The sequence below is a fragment of the Colias croceus genome, chromosome 1, assembly GCF_905220415.1.
Source record: "Colias croceus chromosome 1, ilColCroc2.1".
NCBI classification, from domain to species: Eukaryota; Metazoa; Arthropoda; class Insecta; order Lepidoptera; family Pieridae; genus Colias; species Colias croceus.
The window spans coordinates 2402369-2417318 of NC_059537.1; the positions used below are offsets into that span (position 1 = coordinate 2402369).

General features: G+C 33.9%; 2 protein-coding genes across 3 annotated transcripts; both read right to left on the minus strand.

Moving 5' to 3' along the window:
- Positions 1-1076: 1076 nt before the first annotated feature.
- LOC123690790 (EF-hand calcium-binding domain-containing protein 1-like) lies at positions 1077-14699 on the minus strand. 2 transcript variants are annotated; one of them, XM_045634880.1, is made up of 7 exons: positions 14608-14699; positions 10915-11120; positions 9050-9152; positions 8057-8319; positions 7370-7492; positions 6706-6826; positions 1077-1319 (listed from the first exon to the last, which is right to left on the minus strand). In XM_045634880.1, exons 2-6 carry the CDS (start codon positions 11115-11117, stop codon positions 6721-6723), a joined length of 798 nt encoding a protein of 265 aa, XP_045490836.1. In that variant the 5' UTR covers positions 11118-11120; positions 14608-14699; the 3' UTR covers positions 1077-1319; positions 6706-6720. The 2 variants fall into 2 exon arrangements, with proteins under 2 accessions (XP_045490836.1, XP_045490838.1); XM_045634882.1 differs by lacking the exons at positions 10915-11120; positions 14608-14699 and adding an exon at positions 9974-10085.
- Positions 3304-6556, minus strand: LOC123697679. Its single transcript, XM_045644202.1, has 2 exons — positions 5320-6556; positions 3304-3311 (listed from the first exon to the last, which is right to left on the minus strand). Exons 1-2 carry the CDS (start codon positions 6554-6556, stop codon positions 3304-3306), a joined length of 1245 nt encoding a protein of 414 aa, XP_045500158.1.
- Positions 14700-14950: the final 251 nt, after the last annotated feature.

The window sequence follows — 14950 nt, forward strand, 5'->3', positions numbered from 1 at the left end:
GTCTAAAGTGTGAAAAAAAGTTTCACTTTTACCGTGGTTTCATAAAACCACACAACATTTTTTTCTATAATATTTCGTTTTAAAAACCAAAGCCAAAGATACGATAAAAGATAGGAACATTTCATGAAATTTTGGTATCCATTTGAATCTCTGCTTTGTTAAAGTTGACAAAATTTCCAAATTCAGTTAAAAGTTAATATGTAAAACGCTAGGCTCTTGGGTAGTCGTTACTTGGTTTAATTTAAGTCAATTATTGTGATATTGTATGATAGAGGTTTTATGCTTTGTACAAATAAATGTGTTTTTAAAACAAATTGTTTTATTTAATTTCATTTCGTGAGCTATTCTAAGTTCCACTTATATTATAATTATCTACGTATTTACACGAGTAATGCTTATTGTTATTGTAATTTCCAACAAATATAGTTATTGCTTATTGATACAAATGATATAATTAACAAATACGTTCGACTAATATTATTAACTGTGACCTTCTATTTTACCCACATTGCTCATCATCATTCAACCAACGATTGAAAAATCAGCCTTTAGTGTGATATAACTATAATATAAATCATCTCAATAGATGGCGCGCGGTGTGTCCCTTAAGACACATAAAACTGAAACGATAGAATAAATTCGATTGCTCAGGCGGGTCACGAGTGGCTGAGTTGGTTAGGCATCCGCCCCGGAATGGCGCGAAGGATGCGGGTTCAAGTCCCGCCGCGTGATCGAATTTTTTCTATTCTTTATAAATTTATATTTATAAAGCATTTGAATGCCATAAAAACCAAAAAAATATAAATTCAAGAAAAGGTCGTGTTCCTGCATCGTTACAATATTGTATTCACTGAAAAGTGCTTCATATTGGTTGAGATGGTTGTTAAATCATCTCAATAGATGGCGCGCGGTGTGTCCCTTAAGACACATAAAACTGAAACGATAGAATAAATTCGATTGCTCAGGCGGGTCACGAGTGGCTGAGTTGGTTAGGCATCCGCCCCGGAATGGCGCGAAGGATGCGGGTTCAAGTCCCGCCGCGTGATCGAATTTTTTCTATTCTTTATAAATTTATAGTGATATAACTAGCCTTCAGCCGTCCTCGATAAATTGATTATTTGACAGTGAAATAATTTTTCAAATCGGACCGAAGGTTCCTGAGATTAGCGCTTTCAGACAAACAAATAAACAAACTCTTCAGCTTAATAACACCTAAGTAATTCGAGTAGAGACTCTTAGGTCCATGGACCAATATACTCAAGTACCATGGACCATACCATACTCGAGTATATTGGTCCATGATAGTAGTAAGTACTGTTTTTTTTTTTTTTTATCTTTATTTAAGGAGCTTAGTCGAGAGTCGATTATGTCGCTCCGTATGTCCTCAAAAACATTAAATTAGCTCTGATTTAAATACACATTACCTAGCTTATATAGTTGTCTGGCATTGTCCGACATCGGAAATGCCAGACAGCTATTACAAAATCCAACCTTAGTTACATAGTCATCTGGTAGGGCTCTTTTTCGTTCAGTTTGGTTCCGGACACACTCCATCAAGACATGGTAAACATCCTCAACCACTCCACACTGTGTACAATTCATTGTATTCGATTTACGCATAAGATATTTAAAATGATTCAATGGAATGTGACCGGAGCGAAGACGTAAAGCAATCACAATTTCAGGTCTTTTAAAATCACATTTACAGATCCAAGGACATCTTAAAGGTTCCGACTGCATGGTTCTATACCAGATACCCTTCTCTCTAGATCTACGATCAAAGTAGTCTTCCCACAAATTCTGAATCGTTCCTTGTAGGTATGGTAGATACTCTGTAAAGAAAGGTATAATATTCAAAACCATGCCGTCAGAAGCACCTAATCTCGCTAATTCATCCGCCTTATCGTTGCCTATAATGTTCGTATGAGATGGAATCCACTGCAAAATGACTTCTCTTTTACTTAATTGAAATTTATAGATTATTTTCAAACCCTCAAAGGCTGCAGGGAGACCTCTTGCTGAAGAGGTGCATTGAGCCAAGTGGTATAAGGCACTCTTGGAATCAGTATATATAACTGTTTTTTTTATTATTAAGAGAGTAGACATAGGACAGGGCTTCAACAATGGCGAGTAACTCTAGATGCATGGTTGAAATATTAACATTATCTATCACAGCTATTCTAAATTTCATAAACTCTGAAGTCTGTTCATCATAAAAGGCGGCACCAAGACCATAATTGTGTTTGGATGCATCCGTATACACCTTATAATAATTCATATACCCCCCACTAATAAAATCATTACAAATGGCAGACAAAATATTTCTATCTATTTTATGTTTCGGTCCGCTTACAGATGGAATGTTAGTTTTAATAGCATCAACCAGATTAATATGATTTATCCAAGTATCTAGACTATATCTCTCTAAGACATCGCTAGAAAACATCACCTTATCCTTAAACAATGTATAAGATTCTATCAATAGTGGTTTATACTTCCTACGCCAAAGATTATTATTGTCTGAACATGCAATTGATAATTCGTTTAAAATATCCAATAGATTATCATTTCTAGATTTAATTTTTAATAATGTTTTACCAGATAAATATTGACGCCGTATATGCAATGGTTGTAAACCAAGTTCACTTTCCATTACATGGATAGGTGTGCTTCTAATAAATCCTCCAATAATGCGCATAACTAAATTTTGAATTTTTTCCAACTTATACAAGCTGGATCTACAACCATCCCCATACAAAAAGCTAGCATAATCCAAGCGACTCCTTATCAGTGAAATGTATAATGTACGTAGATATTTTGGATGTACACCCCAGCTACTGCCTGCCAGAACTTTAAATAATTGAACAAATCTGGACACTTTACTGATAGTTTCATTAATGTGTTTATTCCATCTTAATGACTGATCAAGCCATAATCCCAAATATTTAACTTCTTTAACCAGTGGCACATTAAATTGATCAATATTAATCGAAATAGATTTCTTATTTCATCCCTTACTAAACACACAAATCTTACTTTTATTTGGTGATATTTCCAGGCCTATATCATGAAACATTGAAATAACACTAATTAGAACACTCTGTAATTTGGACTTAGCAATATCTATATTTTTCTCCGTAATATAAAGAACAAAGTCATCGGCCAATTGGGACATATGAACACTATTGAGCACCTGACAAATACCTAATGTGTAAACATTAAACAATAATGGGGATAATGAATCGCCTTGAGCTAAACCTTGGCTGGTTTTACGTTTTATAATAGAATCATCCACCTTCACAACTAAATTCCTGGAATTAAGAAAACACCATAAGTAATTGCATATTTTTGATCCCACCCCCATCTGATCTAATTTTTTTGTCAAAATTGCTAAATTTACATTATTATAGGCACTGTCAATATCCAAAAAACAACCAATCGTTACTTGATTTTTCGTGAAACCTAACTGAATTTGGGATGCAAGCTTAGAAAGACAGTCTAAGGTTGATCTGGACTTCCTGAAACCAATTGTATCATCTGAAAAACATCTCTTTTTTTCAAGAAACCACTCTATTCTATTATTTAAAATGGTATGAAATATTTTACACAAGCAAGATATAAGTGATATGGGGCGTAAAGCATTTATATCATTCAGGTCTCTTCCAGGCTTAAGTATGGGTATTAATAAAATATCTTTCCATTGTTGAGGAGTAATACTGGAAGATAAAATTTTGTTGTAAATATTAACTAAAATTTCTTTTCCTTTTTTTGGCAAATATTTTATCATAGAATATGACACTTCGTCGTGACCTGGAGCAGTGTCCTTAACCTTAATAGATTTTTCAAACTCATGTAAAGATATTTCTGCTTCAATTTTTTCATTAAAGGAAGAGAAATCTGGTTTATCTGGGCTTACAAAATAGGGGCACAATACATTTAAAAGATTTTCAGCTTTCTGTGAGTCAACATGGGTTATCTTGGCTGGAATACCTTTATACCATTTCATTCTATTCCACATATCACGTGATGAACAAACGTCATCAAAAGAAGAACAAAATTTTTTCCAATGCTCGTTTTGTGCATTCCTAATGAGTTGTTGTGAAATTCTAATTTCATTGTTTAAAACATCCAAGTTGCTTGGTGTTGGATTACGCCTAAATTTAGACAGGGCTAAACGCCTAGAAGCAACTGCCTTCGATAGCTCCGGGCTCCAGTATGATTTGGGAACGAATTTAGATTGTGGTTTAAAGCAAATTTTAGTAAATGGTATAAATTTATCTGCAGCTACATTGACTGTTTTTATAAATAGGTTATATAATTGTTGTACATCATAATCAATATTAAAATCAAAATTCAAAAGTTCATTCCTCAAAAAATTTGTGTAACCCGGCCAATTAGCCAATTTAAAATTTCTACGCTTAATATTTTTAGGTGCATATGATATGACGGCTTTTATTTTAATTATTAAATGATCACTCCCCAAACATTCATTCGATACATTCCAAGAAAAATTCAAATAAATATCATTCGAAACAAGTGTAACATCAGGTGATGATTCTCGTAAAACATTCTCAACCAATTGAAATCTAGTAGCTCTTCCATCATTCAGAATGCCTAAATTATTATCAATCAAAGAGTCAAACAGTCTTACGCCCCTCATATTGGTCTTATTCGACCAAGCCGAATGATGCGCGTTGAAATCGCCCATTACGATAGACTTATAATTCATCCTAGCGAATAACAGCTCCCAATCATTTTGTGAAATAGTAATATTACTTGGACAATATAAGGAGTAAATATTTTCAACGTTATAACAATTCTTCACTTTAACATTAGTATTATTTCTAAACCTAACGGAACATCATTAATAGGTACCTGGTATGCATCAATTGACTTATGCGTTAAAATAGCTACGCCCCCATATGATGAGTCCCTGTCCTGCCGAAACATATTATAGTTAGTCACTTTGCATAGGCTTCCAGGCTGTAGCCATGATTCACATAACGCTACAATATGTACATTTTCTTGAATTAACAATAACTCCAGGGTCTTAAGCTTAGGTCTCAAACTTCTAGAATTCCACTGAAATAGATTCAATGTTACATTGTTTGGTAAGCTATCCATTTTTAACAAACATATTGCAAATATTCTTAAATATTGATAAATCCGAAAAAAAGTCTACTACTACTAAAGTCAGCCACTCAATCACAGTCTTAATTACACACTTAATTTTATCAGATAAACTATTTCTTTTATTAAAAATTATCGTTTTAATTTTAGTAATAAGTTCTTTAAAAAGGCTTTTATCCTTTGTTGTACCTTCACCGTCATTATGATTTTTTGAATTATTAAAGCTACACTCGTTTATACTGTCAGACTCAAATTGATTCCAGTCAAAAACCTCCTTTTCTTCTTCTACTTCCTGTACATCCATAATATCAATATTCTTGTAAGATAACTTTTCCTTTTTCCTATTAATATTATGCTTCGGTGTTTTAAGAGATTCCGCATAACTTTTATTTGAATTATTAGCGGACGACGCCACATACTCGTAATTTTTCAGATTAATTTTATCCGAATTATCCGGTTTGTCTTTATGCGTGTCGTCAACTTTTTTATAATCTACTCTATGTATAGGCGTAGGAGGGACATACATAGTTAAAGCCTTTCTATAAGTGACGTTAAATTCAGACATTAATTCTCTCACCCGCTTTTCTCTCGCGTAGGTAGGACATATTCTAGATAACGCCATATGACTTCCCCTGCAATTAGAACACTTGAAGCTTGTACTATCACAATTTTCATGTTGATCTGCACACTTTGGGCATATTATTCTATTTGCAGGACAAAACTTTTTTGTATGTCCGAACCTCCAACAACGCGTACACTGAGTCACAGGAAATATATACGTATCCACTTTTACTCTCAGCTCGTATATATAAATATAAGGTGGAAGCGTAGGACCCTCAAACCCAATTCTAACGCATTCGCTGGGGATCCATTCATCACCAGACCTCCGGTTTAAACGCTTGATATTGGCTATTTTAACCGGGCTATCTATTGATTTCAGTAGGTCTTCGTCTGGTAGATCAGCGTCAATGTCCTTTACAACTCCATACGAAAACCCAACTTCCCACACTTTCGACGAGCTCCATCCCATCTCAACAAATGCTTCGCAACTCAAAAATTTTTCGGCACAAGTCTCCGTAGAAAAAGTAATAATAATTTTGTACGGGTTCGTATACTTTATTCTTAAAATACCATTAATGCAGTTATCTTTAAACATATTCGCTAATGCATACTGCTTCGGAAATTTATCCTTGCACGTAACGCTTATTTGTATGTCCTCTAATGCTTTTTTTTTAATTTTTCTCGAAACTTGGGTCCATTCTTCCTCTTGTTCATCGTCTGATTCTCTTCCACGCTTTGTTGGTTGTAATAAAACCGCATTCCTCTCGTCGTTCGATTGGTGTAAGTCCTCAATAGCAAACATATTATTCAACTCATAATTCTCATTACTAGGTAGGTCAACATTGCATTCTGTGCTCTCCGCCATGATTCATAAGGCGCATAATGCCACTCGCGCACAACGCGAATCTCGCGCGAACGCGGTGATTAGTTATCACAGAAATACGTATAATACAATAGTATAATTCACACGTGCACTCACAAAGAGATAAACGCTCGAACTGAGTAAGTACTGTTATTAAAGTTATTATCTCATTGCTTAGTGCTTAAAGTTTTAAGGAATGTTGCTGCGTGTCGCCGCGAAGGGACGCACTGACCAAACGCTTCTAACAGTAAAGGCTCCTGTTGGACTGCTTGCCTGTAAATGATAAGATCTTAAAAAATAATATCAAGGAAAAGCCTGCTTCACAATATTTTTTTTTCATACTATTATGGGTACCACAAACTACTGTTATAAAACGTGTAGCTACAAGAGAAATTACCGTTTAGATTTTCAATATCTTGAAGTTTGAAATTCAAAAGCAGAAAGATCAACAATTTTTTCATTACCAAATATATTTATCTTATGTAGCTGGTATATTTTTTTCGTTTCTCTATGTGTTTCTCTGATAAGGAGTAACTGAGTTTTATTTAATCACTAGCGGTCCGCCCCGGCTTCACCCGTGGTATATATTAACGTTTTCTCTACATAAGAACCAATCTCGTAGTTCAAGGAATATAATAAAAAAAAGAATTATCCAAGTCGGTCCACCCGTTCACGCGTGATACCGTGACCAAGGAAAACGAGTTTCATTTTTATTTATAGATCTTTGGCAGCACGCTTTACAATGTAGAGCACTTTGTAGAGTCTACAGAGAATCTTCTTCACGTTATAATGAAAAAAAAAAACAAAATACCTTACCTATAATCATCCAAAGATACTTTTCCATCTTTGTCAATATCCAGTTTACGTAGAACCAGCTCAACCAAATCTCTTACTCCCTCATCAGGGTCTTCATCTCCTGGCTGCTTCAGCAATGAGTTTCTATAAAAATAAGAAATATTATTTGTTAATAACAATATCTCCTAAGTAGGTACTAATATTTTAAACATAAACTATTTTGAGAATGTTTGGATGATTGGATATTTATCAGGTACTTTTTTAGCAGATATATAGTGCGACGTACAAATTTTCTCCCCAATGCAATATGTTATCTTTGAATACTAATTAATGATCTACCTTAAAATTGCTTTGAAAAGAGAAAGGGGAATTCTTATGTCTGAAATACGCAAAACATACTAAACCCAGCTACTAGCTATTCTATACAGATGGATCAAAACCTAGAATGGCATATTATCACCTTTTTATTTTTAAAAAGTACATAAACAAAGACTTTTACTACAAAAATATTAAAAAAGACGTGTGGCACTCGGGGACTGCCGCGGTAAAGCTATTGCATGCTATGCCTTCAAGCCACACCTCCGTGCCTGTCGGAGTGCGGAGCGTGAGGTTTTTCGTTACGGAATTTCTGGATTCGTCGATTCGTCGTCCCCGTGCTCAAGGCCCGCGATAGAAGCTATGCAATAGCTTAAAATTCACAATACTTACTTCAGAAGTACAAACATCTCGTCCCTAGTGATATAACCATCCGCGTTCAAGTCATACACATTAAAGCAATACACTTTCTTCTCCTCAGTATTGCCTCGTAACAACACGCTTAGCCCCTTGGCCCACGCTTCAAACTTCAATGCCCCTTCGCCCCCGTTCACCCCACGGTCCCAGGAACTCCAGATTCGATCTAGAACTATCTCTTCTGTGACTAAGTCAAATGTGTTATGCATAACATCTCGGAACGTGCTTTGGTCGATGCCCTGAAAATTATCAAGTAGATAGGTACTCTTGTGTGATAAGAGGATAAAACACCTATTTTAAAATGTATTAATAATAAGGTAACGTTGGAAAGTAAAAGAAAATATAATATGTTTAAAGAAAAAATGGCTGTGATGTAAACGAAAATAATTTAAAAGCTCTATGAAAATAATGCCTAATTTCAGTTAAAGATACAGTTAATGTTCGAGAGGGAAATAGTTATTATCGCGATAATAAGATAGAGGGGGAAATTTTGACTGAAAAGGACGCATCAACATTCGAAGTAGCAACCACTAAACTAGAGTCTATTTATAACCATAGTTTTCTACCAATACGCTGTCACATTTACCAACATTGTGGTCTGAAATACGTCCCATTTCCCGGTAATTGGTTACGAATATAACCAAAATAACGTTCCGATAGCGATATATTCCAGTTGCGTGATACAACATGACATGTACGACGTTTTGTATTGCTAATAAAGGTTTTTGGTATGGCAAATAAAACTTGTGAAGACCTTGATAGTTGAACTAGTTGAACTAAAATTGTATTGTAATTTTCGTATAGATCGAAAAATCAAAATTATTAGGAATTCTTATGTACGTATAGTATGAAACTTTTCTGTAAAGACCGATAAGTGATACTGATGATAATAACCAAAATTAACATTTTAAATTCTATTCAATTGAATAATCACTAGAAGCTAGAAATTTTTTTAATAAAATCACTTACATCAATCTTAGCGACGGGTTGCCCAATGATACTGGGAGGTGCCGCCGCCTGCGCAGCTGTCACCAACCGGCGGTACATCGTGAAGACGGCTTCCAATTCATTTCTATACATTTATTAATAGAAAGAAAGAAAGAAAATACATTTATTTGTACCGTTTACATACATATAAATACAGATTTTTATAACAATCGAATAATTAAAATTAACACATAAACATTAGCTACCAAAGAACATATTATCCAGTATCCACTCAGTGCTTTGAGAATCTAAGGATATTTACGAAACTTACATTCTCCAGTGAATTGTTTAAAAACAAACATTCTTCGACATACATTATCTTCTTGCTTTTAAATTGTTTTGATAGATTATATTTATTAAAGAAATAATAAATGTAATCACTGTGTGTATTTGAAAACAAATTATAGCGGCAACGGAAATACATCATTTCTGAAAATTTCAGCTTTCTAGCTATCATGGTTTATGAGATACAGCCTCGAGACAGACAGACAGACGACGAAGTCTCAGCAATAGGATCCTGTTTTACCCTTTGGGAACGGAACCCCCCAAAAGGAGAGACACAAGTTCGTATTTCAGCAGATATTCTGCTGCTAAGATAAAATAGACCGGCAATTTCGAATTTCGTTGATCTATGAAGTATTGGGAGAAAAATTTAAAGTAGTTTTATTGTTAGCAATCAATAGAAATATTTTATTCTATCTCAGAAATACAATTTCGCTTTTGTATAAATTTAATGACAGTCATTTTCAAGATTTCCATTAAAAATAGTTCACGATTTAATAAAAATAGAAAATGAGATTTTGGCTCTAAATATAAATCAAGCCTCGTATTATATAAATAAAAGTTTTCTCCAAAATTATATGTTTTGGATTATTGTCTTATTTTCATTTTTATTAATAAACTCACTTGCTAAAATGTGTGCTTCGAAACAACATATCAAGAGTTTTTTCTTTCAACTTCCGATGAGGCATTATATTATAGGTATTATAAATTATTTATTAATTATTACAGAAACACGTCCGCTCTTATGGAGGGTCTATATTCAACTGTTATGGGGTAAACAGTGAACGAAAATCTACGAATAGGCTGGTTCATTCATAACGATAGGAAATTTCGATCTGGTAGTCGTGCGTAGTGGTACAATAGTTGACCTGATTTCTGTGGTAAATAGGATAGCGGAACTAAATTATAAGCTTGAGAAATGACAGAATTATTATTGTTTACTGGTTATGAAGGTTTGTTTCTACTAAGAAATACGAAGGAAAATTTTTTGGACGGGTGTGGTAGGTATTTCATCATCACTAGGTACATAATATAAAATAAAGTCGCTTTTTCTGTCCCTTTGTATGCTTAAATCTTAAATACAACACAATGGATTTTGATGTTTTTTTTTTTAATAGATAGAATGGTTCTCGAGCAAGGTTTTCCGTTTTTGTATAATTTATTAGGTTTAAGAAAAAGCGGGCGAAGCCGCGGACGGAAAGCTAGTATTTTTATAACGGAGTCTTAGTTACTCTTCAATTTAAAATGTAATGTTTCAATTCACTGTCCAAATTTTCTTTACAATTATTTGCAATGGCACAGGCCTTGATTCAGACATAATATGATGAGCTTTCTGCAACTAATGTCGATATATTTACACAGGCTACGCACCCAGGATCTCTAATGTCTACTTGATTTCCATTCATCCATGCCTATTGAAAAGCTCCTCCTTAATTTGAAGGCGATTAAAAAATAATTGACCAGGAAAATGGTAAATCTATGTTAGGATGGTTTAAAAGTGCTTCCAGAGGATGTCTCATTGATTAAATAAATATTTGAGTTTGAATAGAAACGAAGAATCTTACCTATTAAACCTTGTAGTCCGCAACAGTACATCTAGGCTCGCTTTCGGTATCTTGTTCACAGGTACCACGGGTTTGGTCTTCCTCTTTATTGGAGACGCGCTCCGGTCCACAGCAGCTCGCCCTGCTTTGAGGAACATACGTACTCCCTTCAGGGCGATAGCGCTGGCAGCCATGCTGATTTGCTTTTGTTTTTTGTCTGTCATTATCTGTGGATATCTATCTAATAAATAACACAGGTATAAATACCGAAAGAAAGCACCAAATTGGACAATTTTTCTATTTGTGTGCGAGTGTTTACCTAGTTTAGGCACCTGTGAACTTATAATTAATTATTTGTACTGAAATAAATGCAAAGAGTTAGATAATATAATAGATACCTCAAATATTAATAAAAGAGAATCGCTGAAGGTAGAGTTTTTCGTACACACGTAAGAAGTGAAACTTCTTTATGACCTTATTTTAAAAAAAAATAATTTACTATATGCAACTTTACAGAAATACATCGAAGAAGGCGCAGTAGGGATAAGAAAAAGATGGCGCGTAACGGAAAAATGTCACGCGTAACGAAAAAATGTTACACTAAATTTTTTTCCAACTCCGTTATAGAAGTTTCACTTTAAAAATAAAACATAAAAGAAACAGTAGTTATTATACAGACAAGTGTTATTTAGCTTGAAACCATAGAGAAAAAAATCATCTCCTATGTTGTATATTCTTAGTGCAGATTGTATTCTAGATTTCCAAGGCCTTTAATCAGGCAATTACCTAGGCAATCTAGCAAGTTAGAACAATTTCGTTGTTCAATTAAGCTGGGTAACTATCGCCTACGATGGTGGTGCGAGGTACCATCAGTGAACCGGGGTAAGACGGGTATTGACTTAATGATATACCGTAGAATATGTGCCATAGTAAGTACTCATACATAAATAATTAATTAATGTATAGATGACTAGGTACCAATTATTGGCTTTGCCCGGGTAGCCGGATTGACCTGGGAACAAAAAGTTACTCGGTAAAGATAGAGAGAGCAAATATGTTAAAATATTTTTTTTGACGTGACAACGTCTTATAATTCGAAAGAGCCGGCTGCACGCCCGAAAAAACATGACTCATGCGGCGTTACCTCGCTCTGAGGCGTTCCAGTGCAAGCGAGAGCGCGGAACGAGCGACAAAGAAGCACAATCGTTGTCACGTTCAACTATCGTCAGTAAACCGACTTTACAGACAACCAATTTTTAATAATACCTAGTAGCTTCTTAGTTAAATTGTAATAAACAAACAAAATAATTGATGGATGTTTAATTTCTAATTAATAAAAAGATTATTGAAATGCAGTAGTATGATTGGATTGGTTTAACATCGTTACTGAACCGAAAAACACGTTTCCAGTGCGCAGATTCTGATTTAAACTTTACTTATTTACAAAGTTGGTAGGTATAACTTTATTTCATGAATTTTATAAACTAGATACAAAACTAGTATTAGCTGTTAAAACATTGTTAATGTAGAAACCTTGTAGAAACTATTTTGAAGACGTTTAGTAAAGTTTAACAAAACAATTTATTTATGTTATTTGTCAAACGTTACACGCAATAGAAACATGCGATATAAGTATAACAATGTTTTTAGACGATCATTAAAAACTAATTTCGCAACTGCTAGAACAACTAGGTACCTATTGTCAAACCGTATAATTATTAGCTATACCTATAACATAGGTATTGTTCTATCCTACAAATAACTTATTATAAATGCTACATTTAAAGTAATGATAGATAATGTCAAAATAATTAACGATTTTAATTCAAATTTAACTGTTTTAACATGGTTTTAAGTCATATACCTACTTGAAAAGTTCGTTGACTCTTGTGGATTATACACATTTTCCCTCTATTTACGTATATGATTTCCATATTATGAGTTCTGAAGCTCATGCATAAAAAGCTATACTCGCCCTCACACGGTAGAGACAGTCACGCAAATATTATGATCATATATTATTCTTATGACTATAATAATAAAAGACTACCTAAATAACTAACAAAATTATATACCTACCAGTTAAAAACAAAACCAAGACCTTTATCTATTACAGAATTATTTTAAACTAGCTGACCCACGCAACTTTGTCTGCACTGCGAGCACTCTTCTCTCAAAAGCAATATTTTCTCACATTTGCGAGACCTATAGTTTTAGCGTGATGTTTGTGCCTTCCTAGTTCCTAGAAACAACAAAATGTCAACAATCTCTATTCTCTGCAGCTTAATAATATTTAATGGATTGTGATCCTGCATTCAACACATTGCATAAAATAATTAAAACGTAAATCATATAAAACTACTATTAAACGCTCCTGGGGTCAAATAGAGAACATTCAAATCATATAAAGCTCGAAGATTTTACAGGCTTTCATAAAAACTCATAAAAACTTTTGTATGATGCCAATTTAGTTTACAGTTTTAATAACGATATCATAACCATATACCTATTTACCATTCATATTTTTATTTTATAAGATATTGATTTATAGATTTTACCTAACTAAATACTTTTTTATATTTTTGAAAAATAATCTCATAATTGAGTCGATACATATCAAACTCCGGTAAGTCCACTCCCTGCCAAAATTATTGAGATAACAATGGCGCCAATTTTGAATTGTAAAACTAAACAAGTCTGTACTTTTCAAAGTTAGGTAAGTCAATCGTATCTTTATTAAAATAAGGTTTAAAGTAAATGTTTTTTTTTCAAACTCCGGTATGTCCGTCGACAGTGGTTTATCAAACTCAGGTAAGTCCATTTCGACCAATCACAGCGCAGTATGGCACTAAAATGGCTGCCATTTCTCTCAATTTTGTTGAAGCTAACACGTGTTACCAATGCTTATAAATCATATATAGCAAAAGCTAAAACAGACAAGGCTCAGAAAACAGCTAAAAGATAAATGAAACTTGACGCACAGCACACGCACAGTAGTTATTCCCAGCCATGAAGCCCAGGGCCGTACTGAGATTTTTTCAACCGTTTTGATTTATTGACCCCTCTCTTTGCCCAGCAGTGGGATGATAAAGGTTAAAAATAATAATAATTTGTATCTTTTAATTTACATATTTTATTTTAACGTCCAATACTTACAACGCGACGAACTATCTACCCATTTCCACCACCTCAGTACGTCCCAAAACTGAGTTCTATCAAATCCCTGTAAGTCCATTAGAGATTTTTCAAATTCCTGTAAGTCCAAGACGATGTTTTTCAAAACCCGGTAAGTTTTGCTGGTACATATCAAACGCCTGTATGTCCAGATTTAAATCTAATTTTGTGGCATAATCATCAAGTAATACATTTCTTTTTCTTCGTAAAAATAATTCTAATGTATTAAATTATATCCGTCATAAATTATAAAGGTCCAAACATATTGATTTTTTAAGTTATTAAAAATACCTCGATTCCCACATTTCTGTTAGAATGGACATACCGGAGTTTGATATGTATCGACTCAATTATCTATGGTTGATATAATAATATCTCATGTTCATAATATCGATGTGTTAGGTATTATTTTAGTCAGAGGCATAACACGTAGGTAGATCGTAACGTAGGAGAGGTACCTACTGCAAACACGCGCAGTGTGAAGTTTTATCGATAAAACCTAATTCTAAGCAAAATCACAATACACAGTAAACTACTTACAATATTGTGCTAGTGTCCCTTCTCAAACAAATATAGGTAGGTACCTATATGAGCTATATAGGTAATTTATGACGCGTAAGGGCGCGTATTCACAATTGCTATTTGCGTAAGTTTTTCGTTGCTTAGTAACTAAAATACGTTTTATTTATGAATGTTAAGTTGTTCTTGAAGCCAAAATCCGAGTAGAATAATCAATAGCGTTAATACTTAATATGCATCAATATGCATCGTTCTAATGTAAAGTACCTATTAAATTAATCATAGCTCATGATCTTGGAGTTGATTTGGATGCGAGCTATGAGAATGAGATGTCAGATTCAGAAAATAAAGACACAGAAAAGCA

Coding starts and splice junctions, on each gene's coding strand:
- LOC123697679 (XM_045644202.1), bottom strand. CDS start 6,556: ATGGCGGAGAGCACAGAATGCAATGTTGACCTACCTAGTAATGAGAAT.
- LOC123690790 (XM_045634880.1), bottom strand. CDS start 11,117: ATGACAGACAAAAAACAAAAGCAAATCAGCATGGCTGCCAGCGCTATC. Junction 7,493..8,056: donor GAGATGTTTGTACTTCTGAA/GTAAGTATTGTG, acceptor TTATTTTTATAG/AAACTCATTGCTGAAGCAGC. Junction 6,827..7,369: donor GTATCTTTGGATGATTATAG/GTAAGGTATTTT, acceptor TATCATTTACAG/GCAAGCAGTCCAACAGGAGC.